Raw genomic sequence first — 19,336 nt, 5'->3', positions numbered from 1 at the left:
TATTTTTTGGCAGGAAAAAGTGCAAAAAGAGCAAAAGCGATTCTGCCACGTAAGATTGAGAATCGGGTTATGTTGAGACGTCGTTTTGTTCACGAGAGTCTTCTAGGAATCTAAGGTGAAAAAAATCTTTGCTTGAATTTGAGTGTAGAAAAAATGTAAAAGTGTCCCTTGAAGCACTTCAATCGACATTGTAGAATTTTTCCATGGATGATTTCAACTATTTTATGTCTAAGTCTTTAGAGTTTGTATTTGTTAACATAATAAATTACATTTGAGGTGATAATTGACGATGATAATTATTTATCTATGATAATTAACATTTGAGTTAGTTGACTTTGTAAAATGTTATTAGCTAGCATTTGTTATTATTGTTATTTGAAAACGAAATAACGTACAAGACTTCAAGGACATACGGAGTGTGAAATTCTATGTACTTCGTATGATTTTATTATTTTTTTTAAATCTTTTTTTACAGGTTTATATATGATTGATTATACGTAGTAATAGCTAAAAATATTAATCGAAAAATTATACCAGGGCTTGTGTTAGTGGTTTTATATAGTCATTACTCATTAGTGTGGAGTTACGATTTAAAGTAGGAATGTTTACCTTAAGATTTTTTATATAGAGTCTATAGACAAAAAATATCTACACCTTGTTACTTAGTAATGCAAAAGGTTTACACTATTACGTTATACCGTGGAGCAAAGATATTTTTGCAGAATCAAAAAAGTGCAAAAGAGCAACACATTTATACCATGGCAACAAGCCAACAACCATAAAAAGTTTATTTCTATGAGCATCCCCTAATATTATATACGGCTTGTCCTTTATTTATCCCACGAGTCTTTCACACTTTTCACTTTATCTTTCTAGTTGACACAAAACTCCATCTCTTTAATTAAAATTTTTTGTAATTACAAAAAAATCAATAATATTCTCATCTAATACAAAGTATAATATATGCAAATATTTTTTCTAACACTTGAAAGTTGTACAATAGTATGTCGTATCACACAGTGGTGGATGCATGTACTTCCATTTGAACATGAATTTTTTCCCCAATAATATTGCTTATGTTTGTATCAAATAACCCCATTAAAATTTATCAAACGCATTTGATTCCGTTAAATTTTTTATAGGATTTGCCACTGGTATCATAAGTTTAATACGGAGTATTATACTTCATGCTATAAATTAATACATAAGATAATCATTGACATGACTTCCTTGCTTTAATTGACATTTTCTGCACCCCAATAAAATGCATGGAGTAATTAAAGTGCAAGCTGTTTAAATTTGTTTTTTTAAAGTTTATACTATTAATTAAACCAACAAAGCTGGAATAGCTCAGTTGGTTAGAGCGTGTGGCTGTTAACCACAAGGTCGGAGGTTCAACCCCTCCTTCTAGCGTTTTTTGTGTGTTTTTTTTTTAAAACCCAGGCTATCCTCTTTGCGACGAAATGTTGATTATATTACTTCTTTCAAAAAATAAATGTTGATTATATTACATGCAATTATCTGGAATGATAATTCTATTAAAAGGAAATGGGATGATGTTTTATTTTTATTAGCTAAATCATACTTTAAAAACATAATACAAATTATACATTTCATATGTTCCTAGCTTCGTAACCTTATTTATCAAAATTACGATCTTAACAACTCAAAAGAATTCGCATAATGATGTAATTGTCTTAAAGAGATAAGTCATATTATGTATTGTATTGCAGATTACATAAACGCTAATTTCACTTAGAAGTAAACAAAACTTACACAATAGCCTTGAGAAAATTTCAAAGGATAAATTGAGAATGATGCAACTCTCAAAATGTGCCACGTTTTGTCAAAAAAAAAAAAAAATGTGCCACGTATCTCAAAAGTGAGTAATTTTTATATGTGCCAGGTAACTCAAAAGTGAGTAATTGTGTTATTTTATTATATATTGTCATATTATCTTAGCAATGCTACTATCTTAGAGCTGTCAAAAGTTGATCTGACCCGAAATACCGACTCAAATCCGATTATTAACCGAACCATCTGACCCGAAAAAATGGTGACCCAAACCCGACCTGAAACCAACCCTAGACCCGAGTTGACCCGATTTTGTGAGACTCGAACCCGAACATGAACTGACCTGGAGATGACCCTACCCGAATGTAACCCGTAAATTATTGACCTGAATCGAACCCGACTAGAACCGAAATTGACCCAAACCCGTTTTAACCAGTCAAAACCCGAATTTAACCCGACTTGTTACTAACCTGACTTGAATTCAACCCGACCCGAATGTAACCCAACCTGTTACAAACCCGGCCCGAAATAAACTCGACTTGTTATTAACCTCACCCAAATTCAACCTGACTTGTTATTGAACTGACCTGAATTTTACCAAACCTATTACAAACCTGCCCAAAAATTCAACCCGATCGGTTACTAACACGACTCGAAATCAACACGACTTGTTATTGACTCGACCTAAATTCAACCAAATTGTTCTTGACCCGTTTTCAAATCACCTTAAATGCAATTTAGACCACCTTATCATTATTGTTTAAAGCATTTTGTCTAGGGAGACCAAGTCGGTCCAGGCCAGCAAAAGAAAGAAGCATCATCCTCAAATTTAAGACTTAAATTTAGACCACCTTAACATTATTGATTAAAGCATTTTGTTGTATGGTCAAAGGAGATAATTATCTTCCTAAATTATAGGCTATAGTTCCCTAGTATATTGCCATATATATTATAGTCAAAGGAAATAATTAGTTTGATAAAAATGATAATTATCTATTTATAGTTAGTTGAACCTGAATATGACATGACTTGGAAATGACCCGACTTGATTGTAACCTGCAAATTATTGACTTGAACAGAACCCGACTTGAATCCGAGAATGACCCGACTTGGAAATAACCTAACCTGATTATAACCCACAAATTATTGGATTGAACCGAACCCGACTTGAGCCCGAGAATGACCTGACTTGAAAAAGACCCGACCTGATTATAACCCGCAAATTATTGACTTAAACCGAACCCGACTCAAACCTGAGAATGACCCGACCTGATTCTAACCAGCAAATTATTAACTTGAACCGAACCCGACTCGAACCCGATAATTACCCTAACCCGTTTTAATGCATGAAAACCCGAATTAAACCCGACTTATTGTTCACCCGACCTGTTATTAACCCGACCTAAACCCAACCCAAACCCGATAAGAAGTATGACCTGACGTGACCGACTCAAGCATGACCCAACCCAAACCCGACTCGCATGAGTTATTGAATTACTCCGAATTTACCAGACTCGCTCTTACCGACCCAAACCCGACCCGTTTACCCGAATTGATAGCTCTACTTGAAACCTCTAAATTTTTTCAAAAAATGTGGATATTAGCCTTCAATTTGGAATTTTTTTGACTTTTTTTCACCCGAAAATAAAAATTGCTGAAATATATATCATGTTCCCTAATACCCTCTAGGAGTCCAATTAGCTAGGTGTATCCAATTTGCCTTTAAACGACCAATTTACCAGTTTACAACTTGCACTGATTTCATTAAATCAAGACTAAGCTACCACGAACATTTATAACAACATATATGGTTCCAAACGGCATTATATGACCTCGAGATGTATCCCCTAAAATCTCAATGCTTTTCGGCACCAGGCACCGAATCGAAATTTCTCAAAAAAGTGGATATTAGCCTTTAATTTTGGAATTTTTTGACTTTTTTTCGGCCGGATATAAAAATTGCCGAAATGTTTACCATGGTCCCTAATACCCTCCGGGAGTCCAATTAGGTGAGTGGAATCATCCAATTTGCCTTTAAACGACCAATTTATCAGTTCACAGCTTGCACCGATTTCATTAATTCAAGCCTACCACGAACATTAAAGACAACAAATAATGATCATATATGGTTCCAAACGACATTATATGACCCTGAGATGTACTCCCTAAAATTACAAAACTTTTCCTCAGCGGGCCTCGAAGACTCCAAAAATTCTCAAACAGCGAGGATATAGCCTTCAATTTTGGAATTTTTAGACTTTATTTCGTCCGAAAATAAAAATTGCCGAAATGTTTACCATGGTCTCTAAAACACTCCAGGAGTCCAATTGGGTGGGTGAAACCATCAAATTCACTTTTAAACGGCCAATTTACCGATTTACATATTGCGCTGATTTCATGAACTCAAGCCTATACCACAAACATTTATGACAACATATAATGATCATATATTGTTCCAAACAACATAATATGAACCCGAGATGTATCCCCTAAAATCTAAAGGCTTTTCGACACCAGGCTCCGATACCTCCAAAATTTCTCAAAAAGCGTGGATATTAGACTTCAATTTTGGAATTTTTTTTTTTTACTTTTTTTCGTCTGGAAATAAAAATTGACGAAATGTTTACCATAGTCCCTAATATCCTTTGGGGGCCCAATTAGGTGGGTGGAACCATCCTATTTGCCTTTAAACGGCCAATTTACCGGTTTACAAGTTGCACCGATTTAATTACCTCAAGCCTAATAAGAACATTTATGACAACATATAATGATCATGTATGGTTCCAAATGGCATTATATGACCTCGAGATGTATCCCCTAAAATCTCAAGGCTTTTCGACAACAGGACCCGAAACCTCTAAAAATTCTCATAAACCATGGATATTAGCCTTCAAATTTTGAATTTTTTTGACTTTTTTCTGCCCGAAAATAAAAATTGTCGAAAATTTTACCATGGTTCTTAATACCCTCAGAAATTCCAATTGGGTAGGTGGAATCATCCAATTTGCCTTTAAACGACCAATTTACCGGTTTACAACTTGCACCGATTTCATTAACTCAAGCCTACCACGAACATTTATGACAACATATAATGATCATTTATGATTCCAAACGACATTATATGACCTCGAGATGTATCCCCTAAAATCTTATTTCTTTTTGACACCGAGCCCCAAAACCTTCGAAATTTTTCAAAAAGCATGGATATTAAGCCTTCTATTTTGGAATTTTTTGACTCTTTTTTTTCGCACGGAAATAAAAATTGCAAAAATGTTTACCATGGTCCCTAATATCTCTAGGGAGTCCAATTGGGTGGGTGAAACCATCCAATTTGCCTTTAAACGACCAATTTATCGATTTACAACTTGCATTGATTTCATTAACTCAAGCCTACCACGAACATTTATTACAACAAATTATGATCATATATGGTTCCAAACGACAATATATGACTCCGAGAAGTATTCCCTAGAATTTCAAGACTTTTAAACACCGGGCCCCGAAAACTCTAAAATTTCTCAAAAACCGTGGATATTAGCCTTCAATTTTTGAATTTTTTGACTTTTTTTTCGGCAACAAATAAAAATTGTCGAAATGTTAACCATGGTCTCGAATATCCTCCGGGAATCCCATTGGGTGGGTGGAACCATCCAATTTGACTTAAAACGGAAAATTTATCGGTTTACAACTTGCACCGATTTCATTAATTCAAGCCTACCACGAACATTTATGACAACAAATAATGATAATATATGGTTCCAAACGGCATTATATGACCCCGATATGTATTCCCTAGAATTTCAAGATTTTTCGACACTAAGCTCCGAAACCTTCATAATTTCGCAAAAATGCGTGCATATTAGTCTTCAATTTTGGAATTTTTTGACTTTTTTTTCGCTTGGAAATAAAGATTGCCAAAATGTTTACCATGGTCCATAATACCCTTTGGGAGTCCAATTGGGTGAGTGGAACCATCCAATTTGCCTTTAAACGTCAAATTTACCGGTTTACAACTTCATCGATTTCATTAACTCAAACCTACCACGAACATTTATGACAACATATAATGATCATATATGATTCCAAACGGAATTATATGACCCCGATATGTATCCCCTAAAATCTCAAGACTTTTCGACACCATACCTTGAAACCTCCAAAATTTCTCAAAAAGAGTGGATATTAACCTTCAATTTTGGAATTTTTTGAATTTTTTTCGCCCGAAAATAAAAATTGCCGAAATGTTTACCATTGTCCATAATACCCTCCGGTAGTCCAATTGGGTGGGTGGAACCGTCCAATTTTCCTTTAAACGACCAATTTACCAGTTTATACCTTGCACCGATGTCATTAACTTAAGCCTACCACGAACATTTATGAAAACAAATAATTATCATATATGGTTCCAAACGACATTATATGCATGCCTTAAAATCTCAAGTATTTTTGACACCAGGTTTCGAAACCTTCAAAATTTCTAAAAAACGTGGATATTAGCCTTCAATTTTGGAATTTCTTGACTTTTTTTGCCATAAGATAAAAATTGCCGAAATGTATACCATGGTCCTTAATACCCTCCGAGAGTATAATTGGTTGGGTGGAACCATCCAATTTTTTTTTAAACGGCGAATTTACCAGTTTACAACTTGCACCGATTTCATTAACTCAAGCCTACCACGAGCATTTATGACAACATATAATGATAATTTATGGTTCCAAATGGCATTATATGACCCCGAGATGTATCCCCTAAAATCTCATTTCTTTTCGACACCAAGCCTCAAACCTTCAAAAATTTTCAAAAAGCATGAATATGAGCCTTCAATTTTGGAATTTTTTTGACTCTTTTTTGCATAGAAATAAAAATTGCCAAAATGTTTACCATGGTCCCTAATACCTCCAAGGAATCCTATTGGGTGGGTGGAACCATCCAATTTGCCTTTAATTGGACAATTTACCTGTTTACAACTTGCACCGATTTCATTAACTCTTAAGCCTACCACGAACATTTATGACAACAAATAATGATCATATATGGTTCCAAACGACATTATATGACTCCGAGATGTATTCCTTAGAATTTCAAGACTCTTAAACACTGGACCCTGAAGAGTCCAAAATTTCTCAAAAACCGTGGATATTAGCCTTCAATTTTTGAATTTTTTGACTATTTTTTTCGCCCAGAAATAATAATTGCCGAAATGTTTACCATGGTCCCTAATATCCTCCGGGAGTCCAATTTGGTAGGTGGAATCATCCGATTTGCCTTTAAACGACCAATTTGTCGATTTACAACTCTCACTAATTTCATTAATTCAAACCTACCACGAACATTTATGACAACATATAATGATCATATATGATTCCAAATGGCATTATATGACCCCGATATGTATCCCCTAAAATATCAAGGCTTTTCGACAACGGGCCTCGAAACCTTTAATTTTGGATTTTTTTGACTTTTTTTGCCCAGAAATAAAAATTGCCGAAATGTTAACCATGGCCTCGAATACCTTTCGGTAGGGCTAAGAAAAACTACCCAAAAAATCAAAAACCCGAAAAACCGATCTGTAACCGTTCCGAAAATTAGGGTACCTGATCCGATAATCATAACGTTTCGGGTACCCGTTTTGATAATTTGTTATTATATTGGGTATGGTTATTGGGTATCATTTTGAAATTAATGGTTACTCGATCCGTTCTGATAAGATTTTTTTTTTTGCTTTTTCCCCCTATTTTAATCTATTTTTTTTTGCAATCTAAACTCTTACTCTCTCCGTCCCTAAATTACATTTCTCTTTGGAAATTTACACGGGAATTAAGGAGGAAAGAATAAGACAAATAACAATAATTAGATAATGCAATAGGAAGTACAAAGATAGATTAGTTATTACTCATGACATGTCATCAATCATTTGCAAAAAAAAAAGGACCAATCCCATGCTCCTAATTGAAAATTTATAATCAATCATATTCATTGTAATTTGGCACAAGGATTATGAGTGAGATTAGGTAAGGATAAGTGAGAAAGCATTAAATATAAAACAGAAAAAGAGAGTTGATTTACTAAAAAAAACTTACCAAAAATAGAAAGGAGGAATGTAATTTTGGAATACCAAAAATAGAAAGGAGGAATGTAATTTAGGGACGGAGGAAGTACTTTATTTCATAATTAATTTATAACATCAATTTATTAGTAATATTATTAATAATTTGGTCAAAATCGTATGATTTTGTTGTTAATTAGTTGTAAATTATATCATAATAACTACATAATTAAGTTTATTTATCATTATTGGATATCTTATTAACCGATCCGAAAATCCGGGTACCCGGAGAATTTATCGGTTCGTGTTATGGATATCACTTTTAGAGATTTTGGTTGTTGGGTACTCGAACCGTTAGTACTAACGGTATGGGTACCCGTCCCATGCTTGAATCCGAGAATGATCCGACTTGGAAATAACCCAACTTGATTATAAGCCGCAAATTATTGACTTGAATCGAAACCGAATTGAAGCCGAGAATGACCTGACCTGATTATAATCCGCAAATTATTAACTTGAACAAAACCTGACTCAAACCCGAGAATGACTCGACCTGATTCTAACTTGCAAATTATTGACTTGAACCGAACCCGACTCGAACCCGAGAATTACCCTAACCCGTTTTAACGTGTGAAAAACCGAATTAAACCCGTCCTTTATTTTGTTCACCCGACCTGTTATTATCCCGACATAAACCCGATAAGAAGTATGGTCCGACCTGACCTAACCTGACCCGACTCAAGCATGACCCAACCCAAACTCGACCCACATAGATTATGGAATTAATCCGAATTAACCCGACCCACTCTTACCCGAATTGACAACTCTACTACTTACACGTCTTTGTACATACATATTTTTTTGATTATTTTTGATCACCACAAACCGACTAGATAGACAGTGAGAGATATTGGGTTCGATTCTCACCCTCGCCCTTGTGGCTGTCTAACCACCAAAAAAAAACTGGCTAGTTAGCTAATCCAACGGAATTGTCAAATAAATGACGTTATTTTGAGACGGGAGGAACAAATGAGTACTGTACTAAATAAATAACTCAAATAGGACCAAAACACCCTCACTAAAATGATTTTGCCGTTTTTCACTTTTGCTGGGTTTATTTAAGCGCGCACACAACGATTGAAAGAGGAAACTACGCATACAAATTTTGGCGCCTTGAGTCGTTAGCTTTTCATACCTCCGTCGAGTTTTCGACTTTCATTTCATTTGCCAGCTGCTGCGCTACTCATAGCATCAGGTGATTCTCTCTCCTCTCAATCTCTCTTTCTCTTTGAATTTGGTGATATGTTTCAGTAATTCAACACATCTTTCAACTATTTTTTCAAATTACAGGTTTGAATTACTTTAAATTATTGAATTCTATTTTGATAATTTGCTAATTTCAGATTTCGGCATAAGATCGGCGTAATTCTGTTGAATATTACGGAACATATCGATTTTTATTGCGAAAAACCCTAAATTGAACCACATTTTGTAAATTAGACTCAATCGATGTTAGTCGCTATAATTCATGATCAGTACTTAAAATTATGGTTGATTTTCTGTTTTTGGTTGATTTTCTAGGGTTTAAGTTCGCGAAATAATGGAATCGTACAACCTTAGGTCAGTGTTGGAGTTGCCTGCTCCTTTCAGATCAACCTTCAATTTCAGGTACTATGCTTAATCTTAATGTATCTTACTTTTCCTGCGCAATTGATTTTTAGTTACGTCTAACATGTTGGTTTTCGTACCTTGATTTTGATTTTTGCTTCATTTCCACGCTAATTTAGGTTAAACACTTAGAAATTGGCAGAATTATGATTATTATTTCGCGATTAATTTATGATTAATTTTTTGTGAATCATACTTTTTTGGATTGTCTTTGATATATGAATTGAGGATGAACTTTCGAAATTTCAAAATTATGATATATTTTCATCTTGCTATTTTGATCATCGTCATCTTCATCGTTATATTGATGATTGGATATGGAATAGTATTTTTGTTCTCCTTGCATTAATTGGTTCTGATTTGTTGTTTTTTATGAATTGCCGCTTTGATTCATACATGTCAATCCTCTATAGTTTGGTTTTTAATTTTATAGATAGTAGTTCATGTGTCTTTTGCTTATTGGTTTTATTTGTTGCCTTGAGGCTCATTTTTTTAAATGAACTGTACACTTTTTTTTAAAAAAAAAAAAAATGTTTATATGACTACATTTTCTGTGCTAATGTATCCCATTTTGTCTTTTCATTATAGCCGTATGCCCGTATGGATATCTTTCCATATGTGACGAAATCCTTCTGTCTTACAAGAACTACTTATGAGTGTTTATTTTGGTGCGTTAAGTTTATTATTGGCTTATTGTAACTGCACTGAGATTCTGCATCTCTGTATGGTGGTAGATATTTCAATTCTCTACAGAGTGAATGCTTTCCTTCCTGTTTCCTCTCCGATGTAAATATGGTCGTTTCTGCACCAACTGGAAGCGGTAAAACAGTGCTATTTGAGCTGTGCATTTTAAGGCTCCTCTCAAAGTTTCTTTCAGCAGACGGGAGATTCATCCACGTGAAGGGCACCCTGAAAACGGTAACCTTTCAATGGCTGGTTTTCCTTTGGTTGATCTGTAATTGTTTGTACCTTGTATTACGCTTCCTGAATTTTTTTCAAGTTAATATGAAACACTTGAGACTTTCTTCCCATTTGTGACATGAACGTCTTGGGTGGGTAAAACTTCCTTAATATCTAAGCTGAACCGATATAGTCAATTTAATCCTCTAATCTGCAGCGAATTGTGGAGGTTGGGTGGATGCTTCTGCTTTTTTTAATTGAGTACTGGAATATTACTCCCTGAATGGTTTTTCTTCTATCACTACCTATAAGCATCAAATACTTTCATTAATCATCATTACACTGGAGTACTGCATGACCCTATGTTCACGATAGAATTAAGATCAGTGCATCCTTCATTTTTTTTATTTTAATCCATATCAGTTATGATAGTATTATTGCTTCTTGACAGATCTATATAGCACCTTCCAAGGCTTTGGTACAAGAGAAGCTTAGGGATTGGGATCGGAAGCTAGGTGCTTGGGGCATAAGTTGCCTTGAGATGACTGGGGACAATGATTCGTACAATACAAAGAATATTCAAGAAGCAGACATAATTCTAACAACTCCTGAGGTACACATGATATATTCCTAGACTCCTATTATCCCAGGGTATATTTTCATAAGATGTAATAAGTGATAGTTTGCACCCGTCTTTCACAGAAATTTGATGCTGTGACTCGCTATAAAATAAAAGATGGTGGCTTGAGTTTTTTCAGTGACATAGGACTTCTGTTCATCGATGAAGTTCACCTATTAAACGATCCACGTGGTGCTGCTTTGGAAGCAATAGTGAGCAGGATTAAAATGCTTTCTTGCAGACCTGAAATGAAATCAAGCCCCCTGGCTCATGTACGATTTATAGCTGTTTCAGCTACAATTCCAAATCTGGAGGACCTAGGTACACTTTAATTGAACATTTCTTGTTTGTTAGAACTTGGTTGTATATAATTTGATGATGGATAATGATCCTCTCTGCAGCGGAGTGGCTAGTGGTTCCTCCTCAAGGAATGAAAAGGTGTTTCATGATCTCCTATCACCCAATTTGACTGGTGATATTTGGTTCAAATTTTAAACAATTACATATCTCATTTGTTTTATGCTATTCTGCAGGTTTGGTGAAGAAATGAGACCTGTAAAACTGACTACCAAAGTTCTTGGTATTTGCAAAATTTTGTACCTGATATTCTAGCTCATAACTTGACTGGGAATTAAAAAAAAAATTGCAAATTCTTGTTTTATTTTGCTCAAATATCACGTTAATGATAATGGAAGAGTTTCTCTGCATGATAGATCAATGTTTAGGCTATCTACCTGTTACTTTATTTATCATACAAGTTTTCCATTCATGGCTTTCTTCTATCATTAGTTTTTTGTTTTGTTTTGTTTGTTGTTTGTTTTTTTCCCCCCCATTATTATAAATTTGATGTCCTGCTTCTTATTTCATCTATCAATGTCTTTTATAGGGTATGCAGCAGCCAAAAATGATTTTCTCTTCGAAAAGGCATGAGTCTTAATCTGACTAAAAGCAAACTGATTATTTAACCAGATACACTGTTCTATTGCTTTGTTCAAAGAGTAATTTTCTTTGGCATGCTAGTTAGAAGCTATGGGAGGTTATCTGACTTTCCTCTTTATGTTGCTGTCATTGCTGATTTTTACTTTGCCCTCTTCCAGCGCCTCCAAAACTACATCTTTGGTAAGTTTAAGCCATATAGCTTAGAGTCAGAGTTAACTAATTTTAATAGTTTTTTCTACTTCAAACTCATTAGAATGTTAATTTTTTTTGCAGATATTTTGATGCAGTATTCTAGAGGAAAATCTGCTTTAGTTTTCTGTTCGACCAGAAAGGGAGCACAAGAAGCAGCACAGAAGATCTCTCAGACTGCCATGACCCTTGGGTATTCAAATCCATTCATCAAGACAAATGAGCAACTAGAGAGATTGCGAGAAGCTTCATTGTCATGCAGTGATAAACAGCTGCAATCATACATTCCCTATGGTGGTATAAATTTGACCTAATCGGAAACCATTTTAAACATATTTAGTCTCAATGTTTGGTTATGCTGGACATCATTTTTGTTCACAAGCCTATTGGATTCTTACAGTTGGTTATCACAATGGTGGTCTTTGCATGAAGGATCGAAACATTGTAGAGAATCTTTTCCTTAATAGTGATATTCAAGTTCTTTGCACAACAAACACGCTAGCACATGGAATCAACCTACCGGCACATACAGTGGTGATCAAGTCTACACAGCACTAGTATGTTTACGCATCTTTTTTTTTTTATAAAAAAATAGAATGAAAAATTGAAAGTAGTACTGTCTTTGATCTTTGGGTACCTTTATCTCCAGTAATAAGGAAAAAGGCAGCTACACGGAGTATGACAGATCCATTGTTTTACAGGTATATCGTTAATTACACATGACTGTTTCAACTTTCTATTTGACGACTTCTGAATATGTAGTTCTGTTCCATCTATAAAGACATTCCATCCAGGGTCCCTTGTTGTATTGGGATTATTCCTACAATCTTCTACTTTTGTGTGGACACTAGGCTGCATAATCCTTTTTATAATCACTTGGCTATCAAAATTGGAAAGACATTTGTTGAATATTATCTAATCTACAAAACCTTTTAAAAAGTATTACATAGTGAGAAATTGTGAAGTTAAAAGCCCCTCAATATTTGCATCTGTTTACCGAAGTTATTGATTATCTTACCAAGTGAGACCTTTTAAGGTGCAATCTTTGTACGCTAAATAAAACGTGAACCCTTTTCTCAACTTCGAATCAGGGAAGCAACAGTTTGTCACTCACTCATTGTAGTAATTAAGGCTCATATAATTAAGTCAGTAAGACACTTAAGAATCTAAATAACCTAAATGTCAACTTACCAATACACAGAAAACAAAATATTGTAACTGGTGCTGTAATTTTCACTTTTATATGAGAAACAGCTATTTGGCTATGCCTACTAAGGGAGGGAGTTTACAGCTTTGATACTTGGACTAGATATTCTTGTTTGTCTCGGATAATTCTTCTAGGGTTGTAAAAGTAAGCGTCTACTGTCAAGTGCTCATAGCCATGCTGAAGTGCTGAGGATCTAACATGGATACTTGTGGTGGAATGAAGAGTTGGATTTGCAAAGGTTCAAAGCTCTTTAGAAGCAAGTGAGATGGAGAAAAGAAAGTGGTGAATTTTTTAATAAATTGTATCTTCTTTTAATGATTTATTTATTTTTTCCATAGAAATGGAATTTTTAACACCTCTTGGGATTATTCTGAAACAATGAAGAGTAGGTATTATTTTCGGCAATATAGTCACTTCAGACAATTAACAGGGTTCTTGTAAGGTCTTCAATAACTCAAGTAAAGAATTGGTAGTAAACTGATCAAAGAGTTGGTGTTCCCATAAATTATTATGCTTGGCTGGTCAGTGTTATTTCTTCAGCTTCCAAAAGACATGGATATTGTTCAGTTTATAACTCAACTAAGAAATTCAAAATGTTCAGACATAAAGTTCAGCATTCTTCCCTTGAGAAAAGAAGATAATATTTAGATCCCCGTTCTGAAGTTGTTGTCTTCAGGTGTATCTTTAATTTTATCACGTTTGACGTAATCTGGTAACCTTGCAGATGTGTGGTAGAGCTGGTCGTCCACCTTTTGACGATACAGGACTGGTTATCATCATGACAAGAAGGGAAACAGTCAGTCATAACCTTATCTCTCCTAGCCCATAATGATCAAATTTGTACTTCTTACTTGTACTCTTTCCTAGTTTTATCTTTAGTAATGCTTATTCTTAACCTGATCTTCAAATTGCTCATGCTACACATTTCTTTTAGGTACATTTGTATGAAAATCTTTTGAATGGATGTGAAGTTGTAGAATCACAGTATGTATGGACCCTCAAAATTCATAATGCATAGTTCTATACTCTATGTATATAATTTTTATATGTTATAGTTTCTCTACTGCTAGATTACTTTCTTGCATAATGGAGCATTTGACTGCCGAAATAGTACAACTAACTATCCCTGACATTACACGGGCAATTGAATGGATAAAGTGTTCATACTTGTATGTCAGGATGAAAAAGGCAAGTATCTTGAAATATATACCATTAATCACTCTGTAACAATTGTCTTAGCTAATTCTTTCAGTACTTTCAGAACCCAGAGACTTATGCTATTCAGAAAGGGATTTCTAGAGACCGTATTGAGAGTCATATGCAAGGTACTAAATTCATTGCTCTCTTTCTCTTTTTCTTTCTTCTTCTTCTTCTTCTTCTTCTTCTTTTTTTTTTTTTTTTTTTTTTTTTGGCGATAGTATAACTACATTCCATACAGTAATATATTTTAGATCTTATCAAATGGTACATATGACTGTCACAGATATTTGTGTTAAGAAAGTCAACGAGTTATCAAGAAACCAGTTGATCTGGACTGATGAAGATGGTTTCCTCTTGAAGCCACTAGGTAGGCTTGGCTCATAAATAGAATATTTTCAATATAATCTTATGCCTCACATGATTGTATCCTCTCTTCACCATTAAAGATGGGGGGGACAGGTTAGTGCACTAACGAGCTGTGCTGAATAAACTTTCAGAGCCTGGAAGATTGATGACGAAGTATTATTTGAAGTTCAACACGATGAAATACATTATGCAGACTCAATCAAACTGCAGCCTAGAAGATGCACTTCATATTGTTTGCCGAGCAGAGGAGTTAGCTTGTATGTATGGAGTATATTAATTTTTGTGCGATTTCCTGCAATATGGAGAGCTGATTTATTCCTTTGGTTGGTGAATATAGGGATACAGCTTAGACGTTATGAGAAAAGGCTTCTAAATGATGTCAATGCTGACAAAGATGGCCGCCTTCGTTTTCACATCCTTGGAGACAAAGGGAAAAAGAAAAAGCGCATTCAGACAAGGGAAGAGAAAATATTTGTTTTGGTCAATGATTGCTTGACTGGAGACCCTCTGGTCCATGATTTATCCTTAAGCCAGGTCTGGTTATATGTTACTTCTTGAATTCAGTCTATTTATGACTGGCTTGACCTCCATCTTATGCACTGTGCTCTGGTTCATGTTCATACAGGATGCAAATTCTATATGCTCAAATGGATGTAGAATTGCCAAGTGCATGAAAGAGTACTTTTTCTTTAAAAAGAACTACAAAGGAGCATTGAACTCTATCGCTCTTGCAAAATCTCTACATCATAAACTGTGGGATAGCTGTCCTTACTTGCTGAAGCAATTACCTGGCATTGGAATGGTGACAGCAAAGGTAACTAGACACCATATATGCTTTGAGATGCTGATGGAAAGTTTACTCTAGGGTTAAGATTGCAAACTGCTTTTATGCTCAGGCATTGCATTCTATGGGAATAACTTCATTTGAGACCCTGGCTGAAGCTGATCCTAGGAGAATAGAAATTGTTGCCAATCGGAAATTTCCATTTGGAGATTTTATTAAGGAGTCTTTACTTTCTTTGCCTCCAAAAGTTGAGATGAAGATTGAGGCAACTGAAGGCCAGGGGCAAGGAAAGCCCAAGCTGGCAGTAACTTTGACTAGGCTGACACAGGCCCAATCTAACAAACGGCATTATGCTGATATGGTAAATTATTAGGAATTGATTTTTAAGTTTTGATATAAAACAAAATCTGGTGTACTAAATTTGGGATGGCTGGTTTGGGAATTCATTCTTTGCAGGTTGTTGGTATGGAAGAGGAAAATATGATCATCTACCATGAGAAAATCAGGTGATACTAGTTTCACTTGAAATCATTTCATCTATTCATCACCCATTATTTTGAGGCTTTACTTTTATGATTGGGTGGTTTGCATAAAGAGGAAAACACAAGAAGCTGTTTTTACCATATTACTGAACTTCCTGAAAATATGTGCTATGACCTGTCATTCTCATAATAGTGATAAAACTGTATTTGTTATTCATCTTCTGCTTTTATTAATGCTCTTTAAATATTGTGGCAGGGTGGACGATTTTCTCAGGTATGATCACTTAATTTCTCAGTTTATTTGGCTGCAAAATATTAAGCTTCAAATGGCTCATTTATTTGATAACTTATGAACATATGGAATGCCATTAGCCAATGACATTATTGTATATTTATCTCAAACTTCTTCTGGGAGTGCAGCTGTGAGAGAAACACTTATTACAAACATGTTACTATCACAAAAGTAGTTTTAAATTGATAGGCTGAGATGCTCATTCACTTCAGGATGTAATTATCTTGTTGAGGCTTCCTGAAATATCAGAAAATTTCATTTTTTAAAGAACAGATTCTTGTATTTTTGTTCTGTGCTGTAAGTCAAAGTATTTCCCTGTATTCTCTGCATCTTCTAGTATGATCGAAATTCATGGACAAAGCTACAATTTTGAGATAAAATTAAAGGATTTCAGTTTGATATGTTTTCAACTAAGCCTTTGTATTTTTCCTCAAAAAAAAAAAAAAAAAAAAAAAAAAAAAAAAAAAAAAAAAAAACTAAGCCTTTGTATCTATTCATAGACTCTTAGTTGGTGAAAGTTGCTACCTTCTTGCATCTGTTGTTGGAGATAATTTCTTTTGTTTACAGCCCATACCATACGACAGTGGTTTTGCCAAACCATCTACAAGGAAAATCAACTGTAAAGGCTAATTTGGTTTTTGAAGAATTCAGTAAGACTTCTGATCTTAACATATAAATGTCTTTTTTTTTTTCCTTATATTTGCCATTCCCTGTCTCGTTTTGTTTACTTTATTAATTGTTATTTCTTGTTAGGATTTTCTGGATTCAGATAAGTTGATGATGCTCCTTTCCTTTTACATTCATCATAGATGGGTCATGAATTGACTTTGGAAAATTTAAGAGCCATTTGGAAATCACAAGTCCCTTTTTACAAATTTAGCACTTGCCATGTAATTAGCAAAGTGTAGATTTGGGTAGTTGTACTATTGTGCAGACTAAGTTGTTGATCTTCATGTTTTGACAAATCAAGCAAATAAAATGGGACAGAGGAAGTAGCTTCATCTGGGGGTGGGAGCTCTTTTGTATTTCTGCACACTCTGGTACATAAACGTGAACTTATATTATGCTGTACTCCATGCAGTTGGTATTGATATACACCATCAGATTGAGCACCTTGAAGAGATCAAGTCAAATGTGACTCTTAGACTTGGAACCAAGAGATCTTCCTCTGTCCTACCTCCTGCAGAAGCTTCTCCACTCAAAAGCACTAGGGGAAGTGTAAAACAAGCTAAGGAGCAGTCAACCCGAACCAAAGTCAATAAAAAAGTTGATGACATGTAACTGAACTTTAATCTTGCTTGGCACTGTCCCCCCTCCCCAACACACACACACACACACGAAAAATTAGGGAAAATACTGGCATAGTCGACATTTGTTTCTTACTTGTAAATCTTTGTTTTGACAGGCCCTCTTTTAAACTCATAGATGATGAGCCAGATGAAGGTATGGCTAAAAACACTAAAATCTCATATTCACTTTGTTTTCTGTTTATGAATACTAAAATCTATGTTGAGGTGTGTTCTTGAAGGTAGTTTTGATGGTAAAGTTGCTGAGGATGACTGCAAGATTATATCTGGGAGTACAATCTTTGATCACATTCGTAAAAAGGCCAATGATTTCCCTGCCATAAAGAAGTCCGGTGCCATTAATTTTACTACGTCTGAAGCTTCAACTTTGCCAACAAAGAGTATTTGTGTAGAGCAGCATGTTTCTCCTGGCATGATTGAATTTTCTGAAGAAGTTGAGGGAAATACTGTCAATCAACATATGGTTAGTTTAAAAAGACAGTACAGTGGCCATCTAGACATCAATGGAGATGCAATTGTTAATCAAGAGACTAATAATGTTGAAGAGTCAGCAGGTAAAATAACACGATCACTACAACCTCAATTCTGCACCTCATGCTCAATTTAACCTTCGTTTTATGTTGTATCAGGTGTATTTCATTCTCGAATAGAAGTAAACAGAAAAGAAGTCCGAAGACTTGAGCACATACTTGATCATGTTAGAAAAAGGTCCAAAAATTTACCAGTGATCAATACATCAAACACCAAAGAAGGGTTTTCTGGAGTACAAGGGAACTTTTCTGACAAGGAGCAAACACTTGGTCATCTGAATGTTGCCAATGAGAAACAGTCATATGAAGCTCCAGTTGGGTCTCTGATCTTTTCTGATCCCGAAACAATTGAGCATGAGTACAATGTACATTCGCCTGCAGGAACCTTCAAGGACAAAAAGCGTGCATCTTCAACTTCAAGAAAATCATTGGATCTTCCGTTTGACCTCTTCAACAATCAACCTAACAGAACATATACTGCTAATCCATCTCTCAACTCTTCACTGTCAAGGAAAGATGTCCACTACGAGCCTCCAGGCGATTCTGCAGAGCCTAAAAGCAGTATCACACTAAATCATCTAATGGAAGCAAGTCGAGGAAGCTGTTCACTTGAAACTGGGGACATAACCAGGAATGTCAACTCATTTCTCGGATTCAAGAGTGTCTTCTCATTCCTCTGATTTTTAGCCTGATTCATTTCTTGGATTCAACCTGATCTGGCTCGTAAAAAGCACAGTAGTCATTTCTAATATAATGACATTTTTTTTTTGTTAAAGATAATACTACGTATAATAATGGTTATATTAATATAAATCGTCGTCAAAATTAATACAGTAGTATAAAATGTGAATATGATGCGAAAATTTTGTTCTCATATTTTGTTCTTTTAATAAGGAACCTATCAAATCTACGTAGTATATGATTCTTCTTACAGTCGTACTTGTATTATTTATCTAATTACGGTATATCGTAAAGGCGGAAACAGGTGCTGTACTTTGCAAGCTACCAAATG

At 35.0% G+C, this 19,336-nt stretch overlaps 1 protein-coding gene and 1 non-coding gene across 2 annotated transcripts; both read left to right on the top strand.

The window, feature by feature from the left end:
• Nucleotides 1–1,339: 1,339 nt before the first annotated feature.
• On the top strand, nucleotides 1,340–1,413 carry TRNAN-GUU. Its single transcript has one exon. It is a non-coding gene; the product is annotated as a tRNA-Asn (tRNA).
• A 7,551-nt stretch (nucleotides 1,414–8,964) lies between these two features.
• Nucleotides 8,965–19,255, top strand: LOC110733438 (DExH-box ATP-dependent RNA helicase DExH17-like). The gene is made up of 28 exons (XM_021913489.1): nucleotides 8,965–9,096; nucleotides 9,423–9,509; nucleotides 10,244–10,427; nucleotides 10,861–11,022; nucleotides 11,112–11,349; nucleotides 11,430–11,466; nucleotides 11,562–11,608; nucleotides 11,915–11,952; nucleotides 12,126–12,147; nucleotides 12,241–12,453; nucleotides 12,557–12,713; nucleotides 12,806–12,857; nucleotides 14,088–14,159; nucleotides 14,298–14,347; nucleotides 14,434–14,551; nucleotides 14,625–14,688; nucleotides 14,847–14,930; nucleotides 15,061–15,186; nucleotides 15,267–15,463; nucleotides 15,555–15,743; nucleotides 15,826–16,074; nucleotides 16,170–16,219; nucleotides 16,452–16,469; nucleotides 17,055–17,137; nucleotides 17,569–17,764; nucleotides 17,893–17,930; nucleotides 18,016–18,348; nucleotides 18,424–19,255. Exons 2-28 carry the CDS (start codon nucleotides 9,442–9,444, stop codon nucleotides 19,002–19,004), a joined length of 3,666 nt encoding a protein of 1,221 aa, XP_021769181.1. The 5' UTR covers nucleotides 8,965–9,096; nucleotides 9,423–9,441; the 3' UTR covers nucleotides 19,005–19,255.
• Nucleotides 19,256–19,336: the final 81 nt, after the last annotated feature.

This window comes from Chenopodium quinoa, unplaced genomic scaffold, assembly GCF_001683475.1.
Source record: "Chenopodium quinoa cultivar QQ74 unplaced genomic scaffold, ASM168347v1, whole genome shotgun sequence".
NCBI classification, from domain to species: domain Eukaryota; kingdom Viridiplantae; phylum Streptophyta; class Magnoliopsida; order Caryophyllales; family Amaranthaceae; genus Chenopodium; species Chenopodium quinoa.
This window is presented reverse-complemented; position numbering and strand designations above follow the sequence as displayed.

Coding starts and splice junctions, on each gene's coding strand:
- LOC110733438 (XM_021913489.1), top strand. CDS start 9,442: ATGGAATCGTACAACCTTAGGTCAGTGTTGGAGTTGCCTGCTCCTTTC. Junction 12,858..14,087: donor ACAGATCCATTGTTTTACAG/GTATATCGTTAA, acceptor GTAACCTTGCAG/ATGTGTGGTAGAGCTGGTCG. Junction 14,348..14,433: donor TGTGAAGTTGTAGAATCACA/GTATGTATGGAC, acceptor CTCTACTGCTAG/ATTACTTTCTTGCATAATGG.